General features: G+C 41.8%; 1 protein-coding gene across 4 annotated transcripts in view; it reads left to right on the forward strand.

The window, feature by feature from the left end:
* Positions 1 to 16557, forward strand: part of FYB2 (FYN binding protein 2) — a 65422-nt gene that overhangs the window by 33363 nt on the left and 15502 nt on the right. For 3 of the 4 annotated variants that reach the window (XM_034779215.1, XM_034779217.1, XM_034779216.1), the window contains exons 4-9: positions 2966 to 2999; positions 9291 to 9391; positions 10267 to 10298; positions 11432 to 11463; positions 13288 to 13378; positions 13757 to 13901. In XM_034779215.1, coding sequence (XP_034635106.1) covers positions 2966 to 2999; positions 9291 to 9391; positions 10267 to 10298; positions 11432 to 11463; positions 13288 to 13378; positions 13757 to 13901 — 435 coding nt within the window. Of the gene's footprint in view, positions 1 to 2965; positions 3000 to 4304; positions 4392 to 9290; positions 9392 to 10266; positions 10299 to 11431; positions 11464 to 13287; positions 13379 to 13756; positions 13902 to 16557 lie in introns of all 4 variants that reach the window. The other variant, XM_034779218.1, reaches the window with a different exon arrangement.

Here is a 16557-nt window from a genome sequence, read left to right on the forward strand (position 1 = left end):
AAGTGACTTCATCATAGGACCTAATCACATCAGCCATACCATCAGGAGCTCGTTCACCTGCACATCTACCAATGTGATATATGCCATCATGTGCCAGCAATGCCCCTCTGCCATGTACATTGGCCAAACCGGACAGTCTCTCCGCAAAAGAATTAATGGACACAAATCTGACATCAGGAATCAAAATACTCAAAAACCAGTGGGAGAACACTTTAACCGGTCTGGCCATTCAATGTCACCTGCGGGTGGCTATCTTACGACAGAAAAACTTCAAAAACAGACTCCAACGAGAGACTGCTGAGCTGGAATTGATATTCAAACTAGACACAATCAACTCAGGATGAATAAGGACTGGGAATGGCTGAGCCATTACAAACATTGACTCTATCTCCCCTTGTAAGTATTCTCACACTTCTTATCAAACTGTCTGTACTGGGCTAGCTTGATTATCACTTCAAAAGTTTTTTTCTCTTACTTAATTGGCCTCTCAGAGTTGGTAAGACAACTCCCACCTGTTCATGCTCTCTGTATGTGTGTGTATATATCTCCTCAATATTTATTCCACTCTATATGCATCCGAAGAAGTGGGCTGTAGTCCACAAAAGCTTATGCTCTAATAAATTTGTTAGTCTCTAAGGTGCCATAAGTACTCCTGTTCTTTTTGCGGATACAGACTAACACGGCTGCTACTCTGAAATCTTCTATTTTGTTACCCAGTTTAGTGAGATCCCTCTGTAACTCTTCGCTGTCTGCTTTGGACTTAACTAACTTTGTATCGTCTGTGGATTTTGACACCTCACTGTTTACCCCCTTTTTCCAGATCATTTATGAATGTTGAACAGCACTGGTTTCATTCAAATCCTTGTGGAACTCTGCTATTTACCTCTCCTTACTGTGAAAACTGTTTATTGATACCGTTTGTTTCCTATCTTTTGACCAGTTACTGATCCATGAGAAGACCTTCCCTCTTATCCTGTGACTGCTTAAGCACCTTTGGTCAGGGACCTTGTCAAAGGCTTTCTTAAAGTCCAAGTACACTAGATCACCCTTATCCACATGTTTGACACCCTCAAAGAATTCTAATAGGTTGGTGAGGTAAGATTTCTCTTTACAAAAGCCATGTTGACTCAATATGGGGATAGTTGAAATCCCCTGTTATTGGGTTTTCTGTTTTTTGTAGCCTTTCTAATCTCCCTGAGCATTTCAAAATCCCTGTCCTGGTCAGGTGGTCAGAAGTGTATATTCCTACCGCTATCCTCTTGTTCAAGCATGGAGTTTCTATCCATACAGAGTCTATGGTACAGTTGGATTCACTTAAGATGTTCACTATATTTGACTGCTTTCTTTCACATATAGGGCCACTCTCCCACCTACTCTGCCATTTCCATATATTTTGTAGCCTGGTATTACTGTGTACCACTGATTATCATTGTTCCATCAAGTTTCTGTGATGCCTATTACATCAATATCCTCATTTAATACCAGGTACTCAAGTTCCCTATCTTGATATTTAGACTTCAGGCATTTGTATGCAAGCACTTATAAAACTGGTCAATATTTATTTCTCTGCCTTCCTGTGATGTAATTGAATGGGATTCTTTTTCATTTGACTGGTTTCTTTTCAGTCCCAACTATAGGCCTGGCTTGACATGAGTAATTGGATGTGGTTGAGGCCTCGTTTCTTGGGAGATAGGATTAGGGAGGAAAATGAATTGGTAAGCTAGAAACAGAATGTCTGTACTAAGTAAGATAAGGGGGAACACACTGGGAACCATTTACAATGGGTAAAGAAGCCTGGAACATAAGCGGGGGGGAGGAGGGGGGAAGTCATGCTTGTACAGAGCACAGTGACCAATCCAATGCATAAATGTATATAAAGGAAGAGGTTTGCTGTGTAACTTTGGATATTTGGTGTGCCCTGTACCCATTCCCTGTGCTTCAGCCTGATCAACTCAAGTGTACTTTAATTGTATGCCAACGAAGAAATTTCAGTAACATGTTTTGAAGTCGAACTGAGTTCTTGGGAACTGAGTGGGTAAGGTCTCGAAAGCTACTGAGTCAATAGGTGTTGGGGCAGCTTGTAAGACCCTATCTGTACTTTATCAACTTCTGTCCTCTCCTCTTTTACTAGGCTATAGAGTATCCCCTTTAATGAGGGATGTCTGTCCGAACCATGTGCTCCTCCGCATCTGTCAGCTTTCCCTCAGCCATTAATTTTAAAACTCCTCTATGACTTTTATATTTACATGACCGCAGTCTGGTTCTGTTTGATTTAGGTGAAACCCATTCTTCCTGTATAGGCTCTTCCTCCTTCCCCAAAAGGTTCCTCGGTTCCTAATAAATCTAAATTCCAACTCCGAACACCATCTTCTCATTCACACATTGAGACCCTGCAGTTCTGCCTGTCTGACCTGTCCTGCATGTGGAACTGGAAGCATTTCTAAGAATGGTATCATGGAAGTCCTGGACTTTAATCTCTTTCCTAGCAGCCTAAATTTGTCCTCCAGGACCTCTCTCCTACCTTTTCCCTATGTCATAGGTACCTATATCTGCCACAACCACTGGGTCCTCCCCAGGACAGCACATAAATCTATCTAGATGTTTGGAGAGGTCCACACCCTCCGCACCCTGCAGGCAATTCACCATGTGGTTCTCCTGGTCATCACAAACCCAATTAGCTATATTTCTAATGATCAAATCACCTATTACTGGTACCTCCCCTTCCTAATAACTCCAGGGAAAAGGAATAACTGTACGTAGGAAGATGTATACAGACAAAAGATTTTAATTTTTATGTTTACACTTGGAAATTTGTGTCAATACCTCTTTGCCACGTGGTCCTTAAAATATCTCTCACTCTGTGCTACTCAGCCCATTGTCCTGTTCCATTGTAGTCTCATGATGAATGTAGTAGCAACTATATTTTGTTTGCCACTTGTCAAACACTGTTGGTTTTTATTTGCAGCTGCTGTAGAAGATGACTACCTGGCTCCTGAAAAGTAAGTGTGTGGATTTAACTTTATAGGCTACAGGAACATATTTGTACTAAAACAAACAATAGTTCCTGTAAAAAATTTAAGCTCTTCTTCTGAAGATGGGACACACTTATAAGCAATAAAGTGCTACTTTTATAATTCCCCATTGTGCACAATTCTTGCATTTAAATGACATAGAAAGAATCCTCCTGAAGCAAGCACTTTGTATAATATGTGTGGATTCACTAAATTACATGTCTGACTAGTATAACTCCTATTCAAGAAGACCTGGGTGGCTGAGGGTATTAATAATGGGAGTTTCTTCTCTCTAGATTATCTGTTTTGAATATAGCCTGGACAGGTCTTTGAGTGAGTAGGCTTTCCTTGATGCCAGTGTGAATTGAGTTGGTCTTCCTTGTAGACACACGTATGTCCCAAAAGTACCACCATATCTGAATGGTAGCCTTTGACTCAGCAAATAGGCCATGTCTACACTACCATGGTAAGTCAACCTATGCTACGCAACTCCAGCTACGTGAATAATGTAGCTGGAGTCGGCGTACCTTAGGTCAAGTTACCACGGAGTCTACACCGTGGGGGGTCGACGGGAGTAGAGTTCTCGTTGGGGGTATGGGGTCAACTGGAGAGCAATCTGCAGTCGATTTGGCGGGTCTTTACTAGACCCGCTAAATCGACCGTCGGTGGATCAATCTCAAATCTTTTTTTTTTTTTTTTCCCCACTATAGTGTAGATATGCCCTAAGATATGAATGACTAGCAACCAATTTACCCTCTCATACTTAGACAAGGTCCTGGTAGACACATACAATAAGATCTTAAAGTTTACACAAGCTATAAACTTTACAACAATAGAGGAAAGGAAATTACAAAATTCCCCAAAGTCTTTAGAATATCATGAGGTGGTAACTGGAGACGTTTGAACCTGGGAGAGCTAGGGTCATAGGTGGCTTGTGAACTGACCTTGCAGAAAAGAAAGAGTTTAAAAAATAATAATGCTTAGGCCAGGAGACCTTGTTCTCATCTCCTGTCCTCTGTTCGCTATGAACGTTATTGAAAGGCTAGACGTGTGTGTGTGTGTGTGTGTATAGCTGGTTCTTGCTAGTGCTCCTTTGTTTAGCCTGCAGTAAACACTACATGACACGCTTTCTGACAAGCTGTCTTCTGGTTTCAAAGCAGATTGTTCACCACCCACGTGTGTGTGGGTATCTCCTCCCACCCCCCCTCATTTCCCACATTCTCCAGCTTGATGTTTTAGAAATGAAATGCTTTGAGAATTGTTGCTGAAACAAAGACCTGGCATAATCTGCAGGTGCTGGAAGTTTACTGTTATCCTTAGCTGTCAGCAGAAAAGGATTTTGATCTTTCGTTCTGTTTATTCAGCAAGCACAGACCTAAGGTACATGAGATTTTGCTCCCCGCTCTTGGTATTTTTTGTTGTTTATACTTGTGTGATCTTTGGAATGGGATTTGTATTGCTAGTGTTCTAAACTGGCCACCTCCATAGGTACCTCTTTGAACCCGGAGCAATACACTGATTCCTAGGTACTTAAGACTACTTGTATGCTTAAAGTTAAGCATGTGTTTTAAGTACCTTGCAGAACTATGCCCAAAGACTTAAAGAAATAAAAATAGAGACTCTCTAAGGTCAAGTGTCCACATTAATAGCCTTAATTTGGCACTTGGAATCTACATACTGATGATGACCCCATAAGTGTCGACAATAGAAGCTGAGGTTTGCATCGGTTGATTCTCTTAAGGTTAATCCCTGTTTCAGAGGGTCAGCACTTGTGCAACTACATCAACTGCTAAACCAGGACTTTTTCAGAGTGTAGGCAAGGCCTTGAATCAGTCCAGAAGATCTGGCTGTACAAGGGGACTCTGATGAAGAGCCAGCGGTGCTGGGGAGGGAAGAGATTGGACTGGGCCGAAGGAATCCATTTTGGAGTGGGTAGGTAGATGAGGAAGGGCAAAAGGGCTCCATTCTAGGTTCTGAAGGAGAATGTGCCCCAAGATTCCTGAGTCTCAACATTCCTGTCAGAAAATATCTCTGAAACCAGCTGGCAAAGTGTCTTATCTCTGCTAGTTGCTCCCCCTCATAGCGGATGATGAGCTAAATGTCTAACGGAGAGTAGTAGTAGGTGAAGTGGCAGAAGTCTGTGTGGTAGACCTAAAGGTTCCAACCCTGCTAATGGCCCATGTGGATGTTAATGTTTCCATGTGATGGAATTTTTTTTTCAGTTTGTTTATTTTAAAAATCTTGGAAAATACATACAAAATCCATGTTAAACAACATGAAGATTGCAAAACTAAGCACTGAAAAGGTTGGAAATGCCAGATTTAAGGTTGCCTGCTTAACCTTAATTTGGACTCCTTGTGCACATGTACTATGATGAGCATCTAATTATAAATCAAATACTTTTTTTTCCCCCCACTGGTTCCCAGTGGAAAGTGCACATGTTGATTTGGCTGTTTGCAACTCTTCAAAGACCTTATGCAAATACACTTACACCTATTGGTGGTTCAGCATTTATTTGACGGTTTGTATTTAGTTGACCAATTACATCATAAACAAGAAGGTCGTGGTAATTTGGCTGCTTTACTGGAAAACTGGAACTTTAGAGGCAAGGAGTGAACAACTCTGGTGTGCAAAGCAAATCCCACATATGGATCAATATCTATTTTGCTTTGGGTGTGAACATTGACATGAACAAGCACCTTTTACTCATGAATATTCATGGCTGACTAAACAAAGGGAATACAGTGGCTGAATTGAAAATTCATGTACTTTAAATAACACAGTGGGGAAGTTAATGCGTGTAATTTAGTTTTCAGTCCATTACAATAAATACCCCACACATTCTAAATGTCACTGATGCAATCAGTTTATAAATTAACCAAGTTGCCTTGTATATGCCAAGCAGGAAGAGACTTATTTTTCCACGTGTTCCACTGTCTATTAGCAATATAATTCTTGTTTAGAAATTAAACTGTCCAAGTAATATATTGCAGCAAAGATTAGTTACTTTGAACTCCTAATATGATTATATAGTAGGTTGTTTAATATTTAACAGTGAATTATCCAACTTGAGTTGCAAGTCACCCTGCCCACATGGTAAATTGAAATGAGATCATGGACACTTTGCACAACCAAAACCGTGCCCATCAGTAGACCAAGTCACACAAGAGTTCTAGGGCCCCACCATGATCATTTAGGGATGTGGAAGGTGCAGTGGTTAAAGGGCTGCTTGCATCTGTCCCCACTCTGAATGCATCCCCTCTTCCAAGAGGGAATCATGTGATTCTCCAATTCCGAGACTGGGCGCTGGCTACAGTATCCTGTGTATCCATTGTGTTTATCCAGCAGCTCCCTCTCTGGATTAAGTGCCTGTAGTGACTCCTGAAGGGAGTCTATCACCAGACAGCCTGTTAAAACCAAAGTATTTAATCTTCACAATAGAATAAAACAGAGGAGAACTTTAAAACAACAAGCAGTCTATACACGTGTCTAGCTCACCTAAAGCCCAATCATCAGTAATGGTGGGTCAGGCAGAATTAGATACTTCTGTCAGCCTGAACACCTCACCAACAACATTCCCCAACAGCTACTACCTTAGTGTGTGCGGGGTGCAGGGGGGGAAGGGTAAATCAATTTTTATCCAACCAGAGATCCTGTGTCTTCTCAGGGTCCCTATATGGCAAAACAAGTTTTCTAATTTGGCTGGGACCCAGGGGTAGAATCCTCACAGCTAATAGTTCGAGCATTGTCTCTGAACGGTCCTGAAGTGTTTATCAGGACCCAGGGCTCTTCTCGAGCAATTGTTTTGCTTCTTGCTTGTATTTTCCAACAGCCCAGTTGAGTCAACCCACTATAGTCCTATAGTAACCAGCCCAATAACCGATATTCGCACATGATTGTGACAGCTCTGTTTTATGACAGAGGCTCTAGCACAGCCCTGTCCACCCCGGTGAATTTCACTGTGGCAGACATTCACTGCGGCATCAGCTGAAATCCTGCATGATGCTGGGGGGAAGCACAGGGTGACCAGAGCCCTTGAAATGGAAATGTTGGGGGGAGGGGAAGTGAATCTGTTTCTGCATCCACAATATCTCATGGACATCAGAGCAGGACATGGCTATGCTCCACCCTGTGTGCATGCAGAAGGGAGGCAGAGACAAGAGCAGGGCCTGGAGGAAGGGATGGGGCTGCTGCTGCAGTTAGGGTTGCCAAGCCTCCAGGATTGTCCTGGAGTCTCCAGGAATTAAAGATTAACCTTGAATTAAAGATTATGTCACGTGATGAAACCTCCAGGAATACGTCCAACCAAAATTGGCAACCCCAGTTGCAGTATGTGGGATCAGGCTACGACTCCTGGTCCTGCATTCCAGCCACCACAGGTTCCCATGGATACACCCAGCTTGGGAGAGGAGCAGGAGCTTGTGAACCAGCTGCCAGGGTAGCATGGGAGACAGGACAGAGCAAAATAGCACTGGGGCAGAGGCCAGGGGGGTGCGCACAGGGCACCAGCCACCGATGTGGGTGATGAGACAGAACTCTGGCACCAGGATGGGGGACAAGCTCGTGGGGGAAGGGGGTGCACAGGGCACTTGCTTCCCCCCCTCCACCCCACCTAAGTAGCTCTCCCTGCCCCTTCACAGGGAGCTTCTCCCTTCCCCATGCTGTAATTTAATCCCTAGAGTATAGCACAGGGATAGGATGCATTAGAAATGAATGCATAAAGTGACTGAACAATCTGCATATCAGAGCTACATACTGCCAAGTTTGGCTTCATTTCTGGTAGATCCACTAATAAAATGAATAGGGATGGGGAAATTTGTTCAACAGTGGCACAGACTTGTTTTTTAATAGTTCTACCTCTAGCACTAACTTCAGTATTTTAATTTCTCTCGTTTCTTTCTCTTAACCTCTGATATCTCCCCCCTCCCCCCACTTAACTGCTAGGCAGGAAAACATACTTAATCTTTGCTCTCTTCCTACTAAGTTTAATAGCACCGTGGTGACAGCATAAGAGTTCCAGAAATGGTTTTCTGATGAGCAACTTGTGTTAAGGTATTTTGTCAGTTGGCTTTCAATAAAAGAAAAAAGTTTTCTAATGTTTTTCCATCACTATTTCACACTCAATGTGCACACTCCTATAGCTATCCAGTTCTGGCATTTTAAAAATGCCAAGTGCAAAACCTTGCTAGAAAATTGCATTGATGTGCAGAAATCAGAAAATGAAACTACCTCTGTTTTCTGTGTGCTCTCAACAAAGCCTCTCCCACTTATACTGGTTGAGAGTTTGCTAGAACTGGACTTCAAGCTGTGTGCGGTTTCTCCACCGCCCCACTCCCTGCATCCCAAGCGAAAATGTCTATGGTTCAGTGCTTCTATTCGGTTTCAGTGGTGGAGCTGAAACTTCTGCACCTGGCTGGGCCCCACCCCTGCAGAGAATTAGCAGTATGTAGCAACCCAAACAAACTAATCACACTTTAAAGAAGCAATCTGCATGCTGAAGTGCAAAAGTCTCTGCTGTTCTTGTGGTCGTTATTATGTATTTGTATCCTCCTAGGAGCCCTGGACCAAAATCCTGTTGTGCTAGGTGCTGTACAAATGCAGAACAAAAGGACAGTCCCTGCCCCAAAGAGATGACAATCCAAGTATAAGGCAAAAGACACCAGCGAGTTACAGACAGACCAATGAGGGGGTACCAGGAAACAATGAGACACTATTGGTCAGCATGACAGGCAGTGGACTCTGCGCACAAGCAACCTAATAGCATGTTCTAGGTTCATCCCATCAATACACTGGGGATTTCCATGAATAATTTCCAGAGAATGCTAGTGTGACTTGGTCTACTGACTGGCAAGGTTTGGTGATGCACAGTGTCCATGAGCTCACTTCAAGTGCAGTGAGTGTCGATCACTAAGGGAGGCTTGGCTGCTGCCCTTTGTTCTGGACCCAGGTTGAGGGGTGGGATTGGGGGATATGTTGAGGTTTGTGTCTACACAAAGCCCAGTAACTTGGGCTTTATGCGGGCAAGGTGAACTTCAACTGAAGTTATCCTATGGGTGATTTTAAATGTTTAATCACAACATTCTAGAGTAGATGTAGCATGAGACAGTGTACATCTTAGTGCAGGCCTCTTAATTAAGATAGAAATTCCCAGTCATAATTCATTTCTCATAGATTGTATGCCAAAGTTCTTCAAGATCCATTAATTCATTTTGTAGGATTTTCAAAAAAACAACACTGTTCTCTCCCCCCCCCTCCCCTTTTTCTCTCATCATTCCCTAGTGCTGAATCTGAAGAACTACATAATTATGAAGAAACCATATCGTACGTGAAACGATCTGGGAACTCTCTAACCTCGTGTGCCATTCAGGATATTGCTGACTGTGAGTCTGTTAAACCAATGAATATAGGCAGAGTATGTGGGGTCTAACTACTTTTTAAAGAAATGGCATTGTTCCCCCTAATCTGTTAGAAGCTCAGTTGCATGTCTGAGTTACCTTCTTTCACAAAAATGCCCCTGTTTGTGACTAAAGGTGAATATTCCTGCTTTACAGCCTAACCTATCCTCTTCTCTTTGCCACTAGAAGGAAACAAACTTGTGTGTGAGACTGAAAATGTGTATGATGGAGTTATAGGATCATGGTGGGGGGAGGCTGAAGGTAGAACTGCAATGGAAAAAGTCATGTGACTGTAGTCATGTAGAAGTACTGGGGATGAGGGGGCAAAGGAAGAGAAGTTAACTTGGCACAATTCAGCCTCCTTTGCAGAGGCGGGGAGGGTTGAAGAGGTGCTACTTCCAATGCATGGAACTCTTATGCCATCTTAATTCTCCCCCTCCCCCTCCCGCTTTGCCTTTCTTGTTCTGTCAGGTTTATTCTTGTGCTTTTTTTCCCCCTTGTTCCCCTTCCTGGTGGCTCTTCTTCCCCGTTTCTCTTTGACAGAATACAACTTATTTGCTCAGGGTTGTGTTTGGGACAGGCCAATTCTTGTTCTTGATCGAAGGGGTGTGAAAAGATTGAGCTGACAGAGTGTGAACCAGTCCTCATGCAGGGAACTGACCATCTGGCCATTGGGCCCTGCAAAAGTGGGTGTTTTCCCCCATGTAGCCTAGAGTACCCTTGGCTGAATATGTGGGCCAGCCTTCTCTATAGCCACAGTTCCCTTTCACAGGCTGTAGTTCAACGGCATTAAAACTGTGGAAGATTGTATAACCTGAACATGCTAAAATGCAGTAATTGTTTATAAATCTTTATTCTAGTACCTAGCACGGGAATCCAAGAACACGAAAAGGTAGGTCATCTTCTGCAACCCTCACCTGACCTTCTAGATAAATCTGTAAGACATGCTGGTGCTATGTTTTGATGCCTTGGAAACTTGTGACTATCATATCCTTCACATAATAGGCTGTTCTGTGGGGACTCTGGAGACTGATGTGCCCATCCCGTGGGATCTATGGAACCAATTTCCTTAGCACCCTTTGAAAATCCTAGCCTCACGCTTCTGATGTTTAAAGAAGTAGCGATACAATCTAAATGTAACAGCATGTTTTATATCAAACAGGTCTTGAGTAAATCTCTGAGAGTTTTAAAATTCCATAAGGGAGATGCCTGTATAAACCTCTGTCGAAGATAGGAATGTGCTGGTAATTCTCTACTCAAAGGCTTGATGACAAAAACAGTGTTCACACTTCCTTGCCACAGCAACGTATTTAGCCAGCGGCTGATGGGTGTGGAAGAAAATAATTGAACTGGTGTCTGTAAATATTTCTTATGGGTGTGACTTCGTGTTCTGTCATGAAGGGAAATCAGATGGGGCCCTAACCTCTGAAATTCTTAAGTCAGATTCCAAAACTGGGCAAATGACCTTTTTTAAACTTTCAAAAGAAAGAGCTTATTTGCTTTATCTGAGTGAGGTCCCATTTCAAATTTTAGTTCTGAACTGAAAAGTGATCAATGTGTCCATTATGTTCAAATGGCTTATCTGTAATGCAATAGAGGAGGAGTTTTGGCTTTCTTTATTTCTAATGGTCAAAAAGCCTAATTGTATTTAGAAAGGTTTTATGAAACAAAACTAATATTTAAAAGATTGGGTCTAATCTTGCAAGCACCTCAGCACATGCTTTACTCCTGTGAGTAATTTCATTGACCATTAGCTTGCTTATTTATTTATTATTATATCAGGAATTATTCAGGTCAATATGCACATCTTTTTCAGAAACTGCTTTTATTCTAGAAAATAAGGGAAAGATACTGCTTTTAACCCATCATAAAGCTCATTTCTAAATGCAGGTCACTTTATGGGTTATATTGTTTGTACAGAAACACACTTTGAAATATCAAATATTGAGTGGCATTGTGTAAAGCTTAGCTTCTTGCCGAACAAGGCATAATAAGTGAAGTTTTTTTACTTTTCTTTTTCAATAGAAGAAGAAAACTTTTCTGTTTGCCACATCCAGGTAACTTCTTCATTTATTTGAATCGCTTTTTATTTCTGCTCCTCTAAACAGGTTTAGCAAAGGAAAATGGCCTTTTTAGCTCTGTAATAGACCTGGGCGAATAACCTATTTGAGAAATACAGTGAAATTCCACAAACACACTTGTGAATACAATTCCACTTTCTGACAACTTTCAAGGTTTTAAACTTCATTTTTGTTCTGCAGGGAACAAAACCAATACCTCTCAAACGGTTTTGCAGAAAGCTGAATTGTCAAAATGTCCTTTTCCTCTCCTCCTCCCTTTCCCCTGGGAAACCTGAGGTTTTCGATGTGGGAACGGGAGAGAGACTGACTCTGTAGCCTAGGAGACCCAGGTTCAAGTCTCTGATCCGGGCTGACAACACTCTGCTCTCAGTAGGAACTCTCTCACTGCTCTCCAGAAGTCACCAGAGAGCCCTAAACCCAGATCCAAAACAACTTGAAATGAATTTTTCATCCAAACTGTTGTCTCCACAAAACATTTCAATTTCATTGAATTGAAAATATTCCAAACAGCTCAACTTAGGAATTCTTTGTCCAGCTCTTTAACTAGACATGATGAAGAAAAAAGGCAAGTTTGAAGTTCACCCTGAACTATTTTAAGAGTAAAAATACATACTTCAAACACTGCAGTAAATGTAATTACTGTCGCTCGGTAACCTGCTTGCTTTAATGGAGATTGCTGTAGCATGTGATAAATTGGATTATTTTTGTTAAATGTGTAACTAAGGAAAAAAGCAATTTGGGAATAGAATGAGGAGAGACGTTGCATCACCGGAATGGCTTGGGTATTCAGAGGGATACCAAAATGATTTCACATGTAAACATACGTGAAAGTGGGCTTTGGGATTATGTAGTAGGATGGGAGGGCAACTGTAGAGGAGAGTGTGGAAGGGATGGTGTAGTCAGGGAGAGTTCTGATGGAGTCAGGAACCAAAGAGGCAGGGCCAGCTCTAGGTTTTTTCCCACCCCAAGCAAAAAAAACAAACAAACAAAAACCCACCTCCGAGAGTGCAACTGCCAAAGCAAAAAAAAAAAAAAACAAACAAACCCCAGAATGCTGCCCCTGGAATTGTGCCGCCCCAACCACCCCTGGAATTCTGCTGCCCCAAGCACGTGCTTGGTTTGCTGGTGCCTAGAGCCAGCTCTGCAAAGAGGGAGATGGAGACGGCATGAAGGAGAGCAAAGCTGTGCCAAATCAGAGTGTGTGAGGGGCACTGAAACAGAAACACGTCAGAATTGGTTCACCCATCCTAATATGTGTCTGACGTGGTGATGGGAATTAAACATAAAGTGAGCCAGTCGAGCTGACTAGATAAATATGGGAGAGGAAACAGGAGTTGTGTTTTTGATAACCCAGAAGGTCATTGGCTATGGACTGCCTCATCTTTCTCTCATCAGCCATCATCTTTGTTTTGTTTTGTTTTTTTAGTTGGCAAGACTTTTCTGACTAGTTCAGTGTTACTGTAACAGAGCTGGGCCAGGGTCAGCCGTATGAAACTACCCAGGCGAGAGCGTCAGCAATGGATCTAGTCTATGGGCTGTCCATTGTCAAAAAGTCCATTCCTCCTAGCTTGCTGTCATTCAAATTGTGAATAGTGCTGTGAATATTATTGCTCTGGGTTACCATCTGCTCTGTCTGCATGTTGGAGCTGATCCAGATTTTAGCGCTGGCATTATGGAATATAATACACTCTGCAAAATACAGCCTCATCTCTCTCCTAACAAGTAGAGTAAGGGGGAGATGTTATGTATCACACAAGCCCAGGCTAAGATGTATGTGTTAAGCATCTTCTAATGTTTCAGCACTGAAAGAGTCACAGAGGATGAAAAAAAGGAAAAATCAAAATGGGATCTCGATAGAGAGAGGCAACAGCAAGTGAAGAAAACCTCCAAGGTAATATGTCATTGAGGTGCCCCTTGTATATTTAGGAGTAGTGTTGGGGTGGACAATGAGAGGGACTAGGGTATGATGCAGTTTTTGTTTTTAAAGCACAATGAAACTAGCTCTTGGCCCAGGGATTGAAGCAGTCGTTGGTCTCCTAAATGAGGATAGATTATGGAATTTTAAATATTTTGTTTTCTCCCGTTCGTGATGATAAATGTTTAGTAATATGACTGATACTATATATGTTTCTGAGTTGCATATAATCTATTACACCTCCTCTCTATATAGTGGGTTAATAATTGAGCTATATTTTTTATTTTCACATTGCTTGTAAATTAGGAATCTGATTCAAGCACTGCCCTAACCACATCTACATTTTCTCATTAGATTAGTGGTAGTGAGGATATGCTACATAAATCACAACTACATCAAGACAATGAAGGTGGGAAGAACAAGCTACAAGTTAAGCAGAGAGATACAACTGACGTCATCCAAACTGGGAAGTGGCTGGCAAAAGATGGAGTAGAACATTGTGAGTATCCCATTGTCTTTGTTTTATTGTACTGTTTCTTCAAACTTCTGTTCCATTTTTTACCTAAAATCTCTCAGGCCTTGTCTACATGGAAAAAGTCACCCTGGTTTAACTTAAGGTGTAATTTTAAACCAAGTTAAAGTAGCACAAAATGCTGCATGGACACTAATATTTTTTTTTTTTGTGTGTTTAAGACAATCTGTTCAAATTAGATTGTCTTGACTTGGCAGTGTTGAACAGAGTTGTGAAAATAACTGATTTTTCAGCTCTCGGGAAGTTTTTGGTCTGAGTTGAACGAAAACCAAAAATTTTCAGTGAATTAAAAGTAAGCTGAAAAAAATTTCATATCCAACAAAATGCATTTTTATGTTGGGCATTAACTTAAGGGCTAGATTCACACAACTGGAGTGGGTGGTGTCTCCTTTCTATGGAGTAACCATGGTACTTACCTGGGATATGGAAGACTCTGGAGCTGGCCCTTGAACTCAGGTCTCCAACATACCAGGTAAGTGGCTTAAGCATCAGGCTATTGGATGTTCCGAAGTGGGACTCTGTCTCTCATGTTGAAGCCATTCTACTTTGTATAGAGTCCTTGAATAGTCATTGGGGAAGAGAGTAAGAATGATGCTATAGGCTGTTGATTAGGGCACTCATCTGGAAGGGAGGAGAGCTGAGTTCAAGATCTTACTCCAGAGCATGGATTCAAATGTGGGTCTCCCACATCCCAGGTGAGTGTCCAAACCACAAGGTTATTGGGTATAAGGAGGACGGCATCATTACCACCACCTCCTCTGGGTTTTGTGAATGGCACCAAAGTCCCCTTGTGAATCTAGGCTTAAGCTTTTTGGTTGAAACTATTTGGCAAATTCATCACAAACTTAGGCCAAATAGCTTCAATTGACCATATATCATTTTTTTTCCTGTTTGCCAACTTCCCTTCCCCGCAAAAAACAAACTAGTCTGAAAAACTGCTCCCAGATCTAGTGTGGAAATCCATCTTCTCCTATGGGAAACAAGCTGTCACCTCCCCACTATTGTCTGTGACTGAAGTCAGGAAAAAAAAAAAAAAATCATGGGAAGATGGAAACTATTTGGGCCTGATTTTTTTTCAAACTGTTTTTATTCCTCTGACTAGTGCTTGTTGGCATGATTTGTTCTAATGACTCTCAAAAATAAGGAATAAGCCCTTATTTTCTTCATTATGGTGCAGACCTGGAGCGCTAGTACATTATTTGGGCTTCAGTTATCTTCTTAAGCTATGTAGTTGCCAGACACTGTCAACTTACTTTAGTTTGTAGTGAATGGGGAGCATATTTCTTCTTTTTAAACTTATTCTGTAGCTTCCAAGTCCAAATCTGTTTTACCTATAAGTAATTATTTCAATTCATTCCTGACAGCGATAAAATGTTTAAACCACTCTCCTTAACTTTACTGCTACTGACAGTGTTCAGGATTGAGCTGTAGATTATGATTGATCTCTTGAATGGCCTGAGGTAATTTTGGGTGGAATTTTCAGTATTGTTCGAGGCTGGCCTGTCTCTGCTCCCATTGATGTAAATGGGAGCGGAGTAAGGCCAACGCTAGGTGCTTTTAAAAAATCAGAGAGACCAAAAGTGAGAACTTAGTTCTGCTCCGAAGCATTATGATGAAATTCATAATATAGATGTGTCAGTGTTGCATATTTCTGGTGTGGCAGCTGAGCATGGATGCATCCATTTAAAAATACTAGTTGCTTTTGGCTCTGTCTCATATGTTTCTTTGTTAATCCAACCCTTTTCCCCCTTCAAACTCACTAAAGGCCTAACTAGGCTTGGCAAGGTGGTCAATTGACCACTTATTTGATCACTGTCAAATATTGTCATATATTCCAGCAAGGATGTCCTGACGGCAGTGGCAGCCTACCTTTTGATTTGCATCATGGTGCCCGTCTTCTTACGACAAAACCAAAAAACCCCACAGCTCCATTTCATTGTTTCATATTTTTCTGAGTTACTGAACTGGAATTGTATTAACTTGTCTTTTGAAATTAGGCATAAGTATCTCTCTAAGGCTAAGCCTACTGGAGACCATAAAGTCTTACTCTTTTTTGTTCTAATAAATTAGTGCTTTAAAATATTTGACCATTCTGACAATATTTAACCAATATTTAAGGCTGTAAGAAAATCATGGGCCATAACTCTGAACAGACACCACAGTTTTTTTTGTTTTTTTTTTAATAGTTGCCTCAAATTTGAGTGGTGTTGGCACTGCAAGCTTGTGTGCCAGGTTGTAATACCCTTCCCTCAAATTTGGCCTAGCTTCTCTCCATCATGACAGAGGCAGCTGAGCCAAATTTGGGTGATTGGGCTGGGGGGTTACAAATTGGTGAATGAGGTAGCAACAGCACTCAAATGTGGGTGATCAGGGTGGGGAGTTATTCATCTATTTGTGAGGTAACAACAGCACTCAACTTTGGATGGCTGCCTCTCAGTCACACTTGCCTTCAAGAGCCATTGGGACATATCTGTGCTGCTGTCCTGCTTAGAAGGCAGGCTGCATGCCTGGGAAGAAGGTGCTGAAGCTTATGGGTGGGTGAGCACCCAGGGGTGGTGAATCCATTTTAAAAGCAAGTATATAAAGGCAACCTGTTTGTTTGTTTTAAATGGAATTTGCACTG

This window comes from Trachemys scripta, chromosome 8, assembly GCF_013100865.1.
Source record: "Trachemys scripta elegans isolate TJP31775 chromosome 8, CAS_Tse_1.0, whole genome shotgun sequence".
NCBI lineage: Eukaryota > Metazoa > Chordata > Testudines > Emydidae > Trachemys > Trachemys scripta.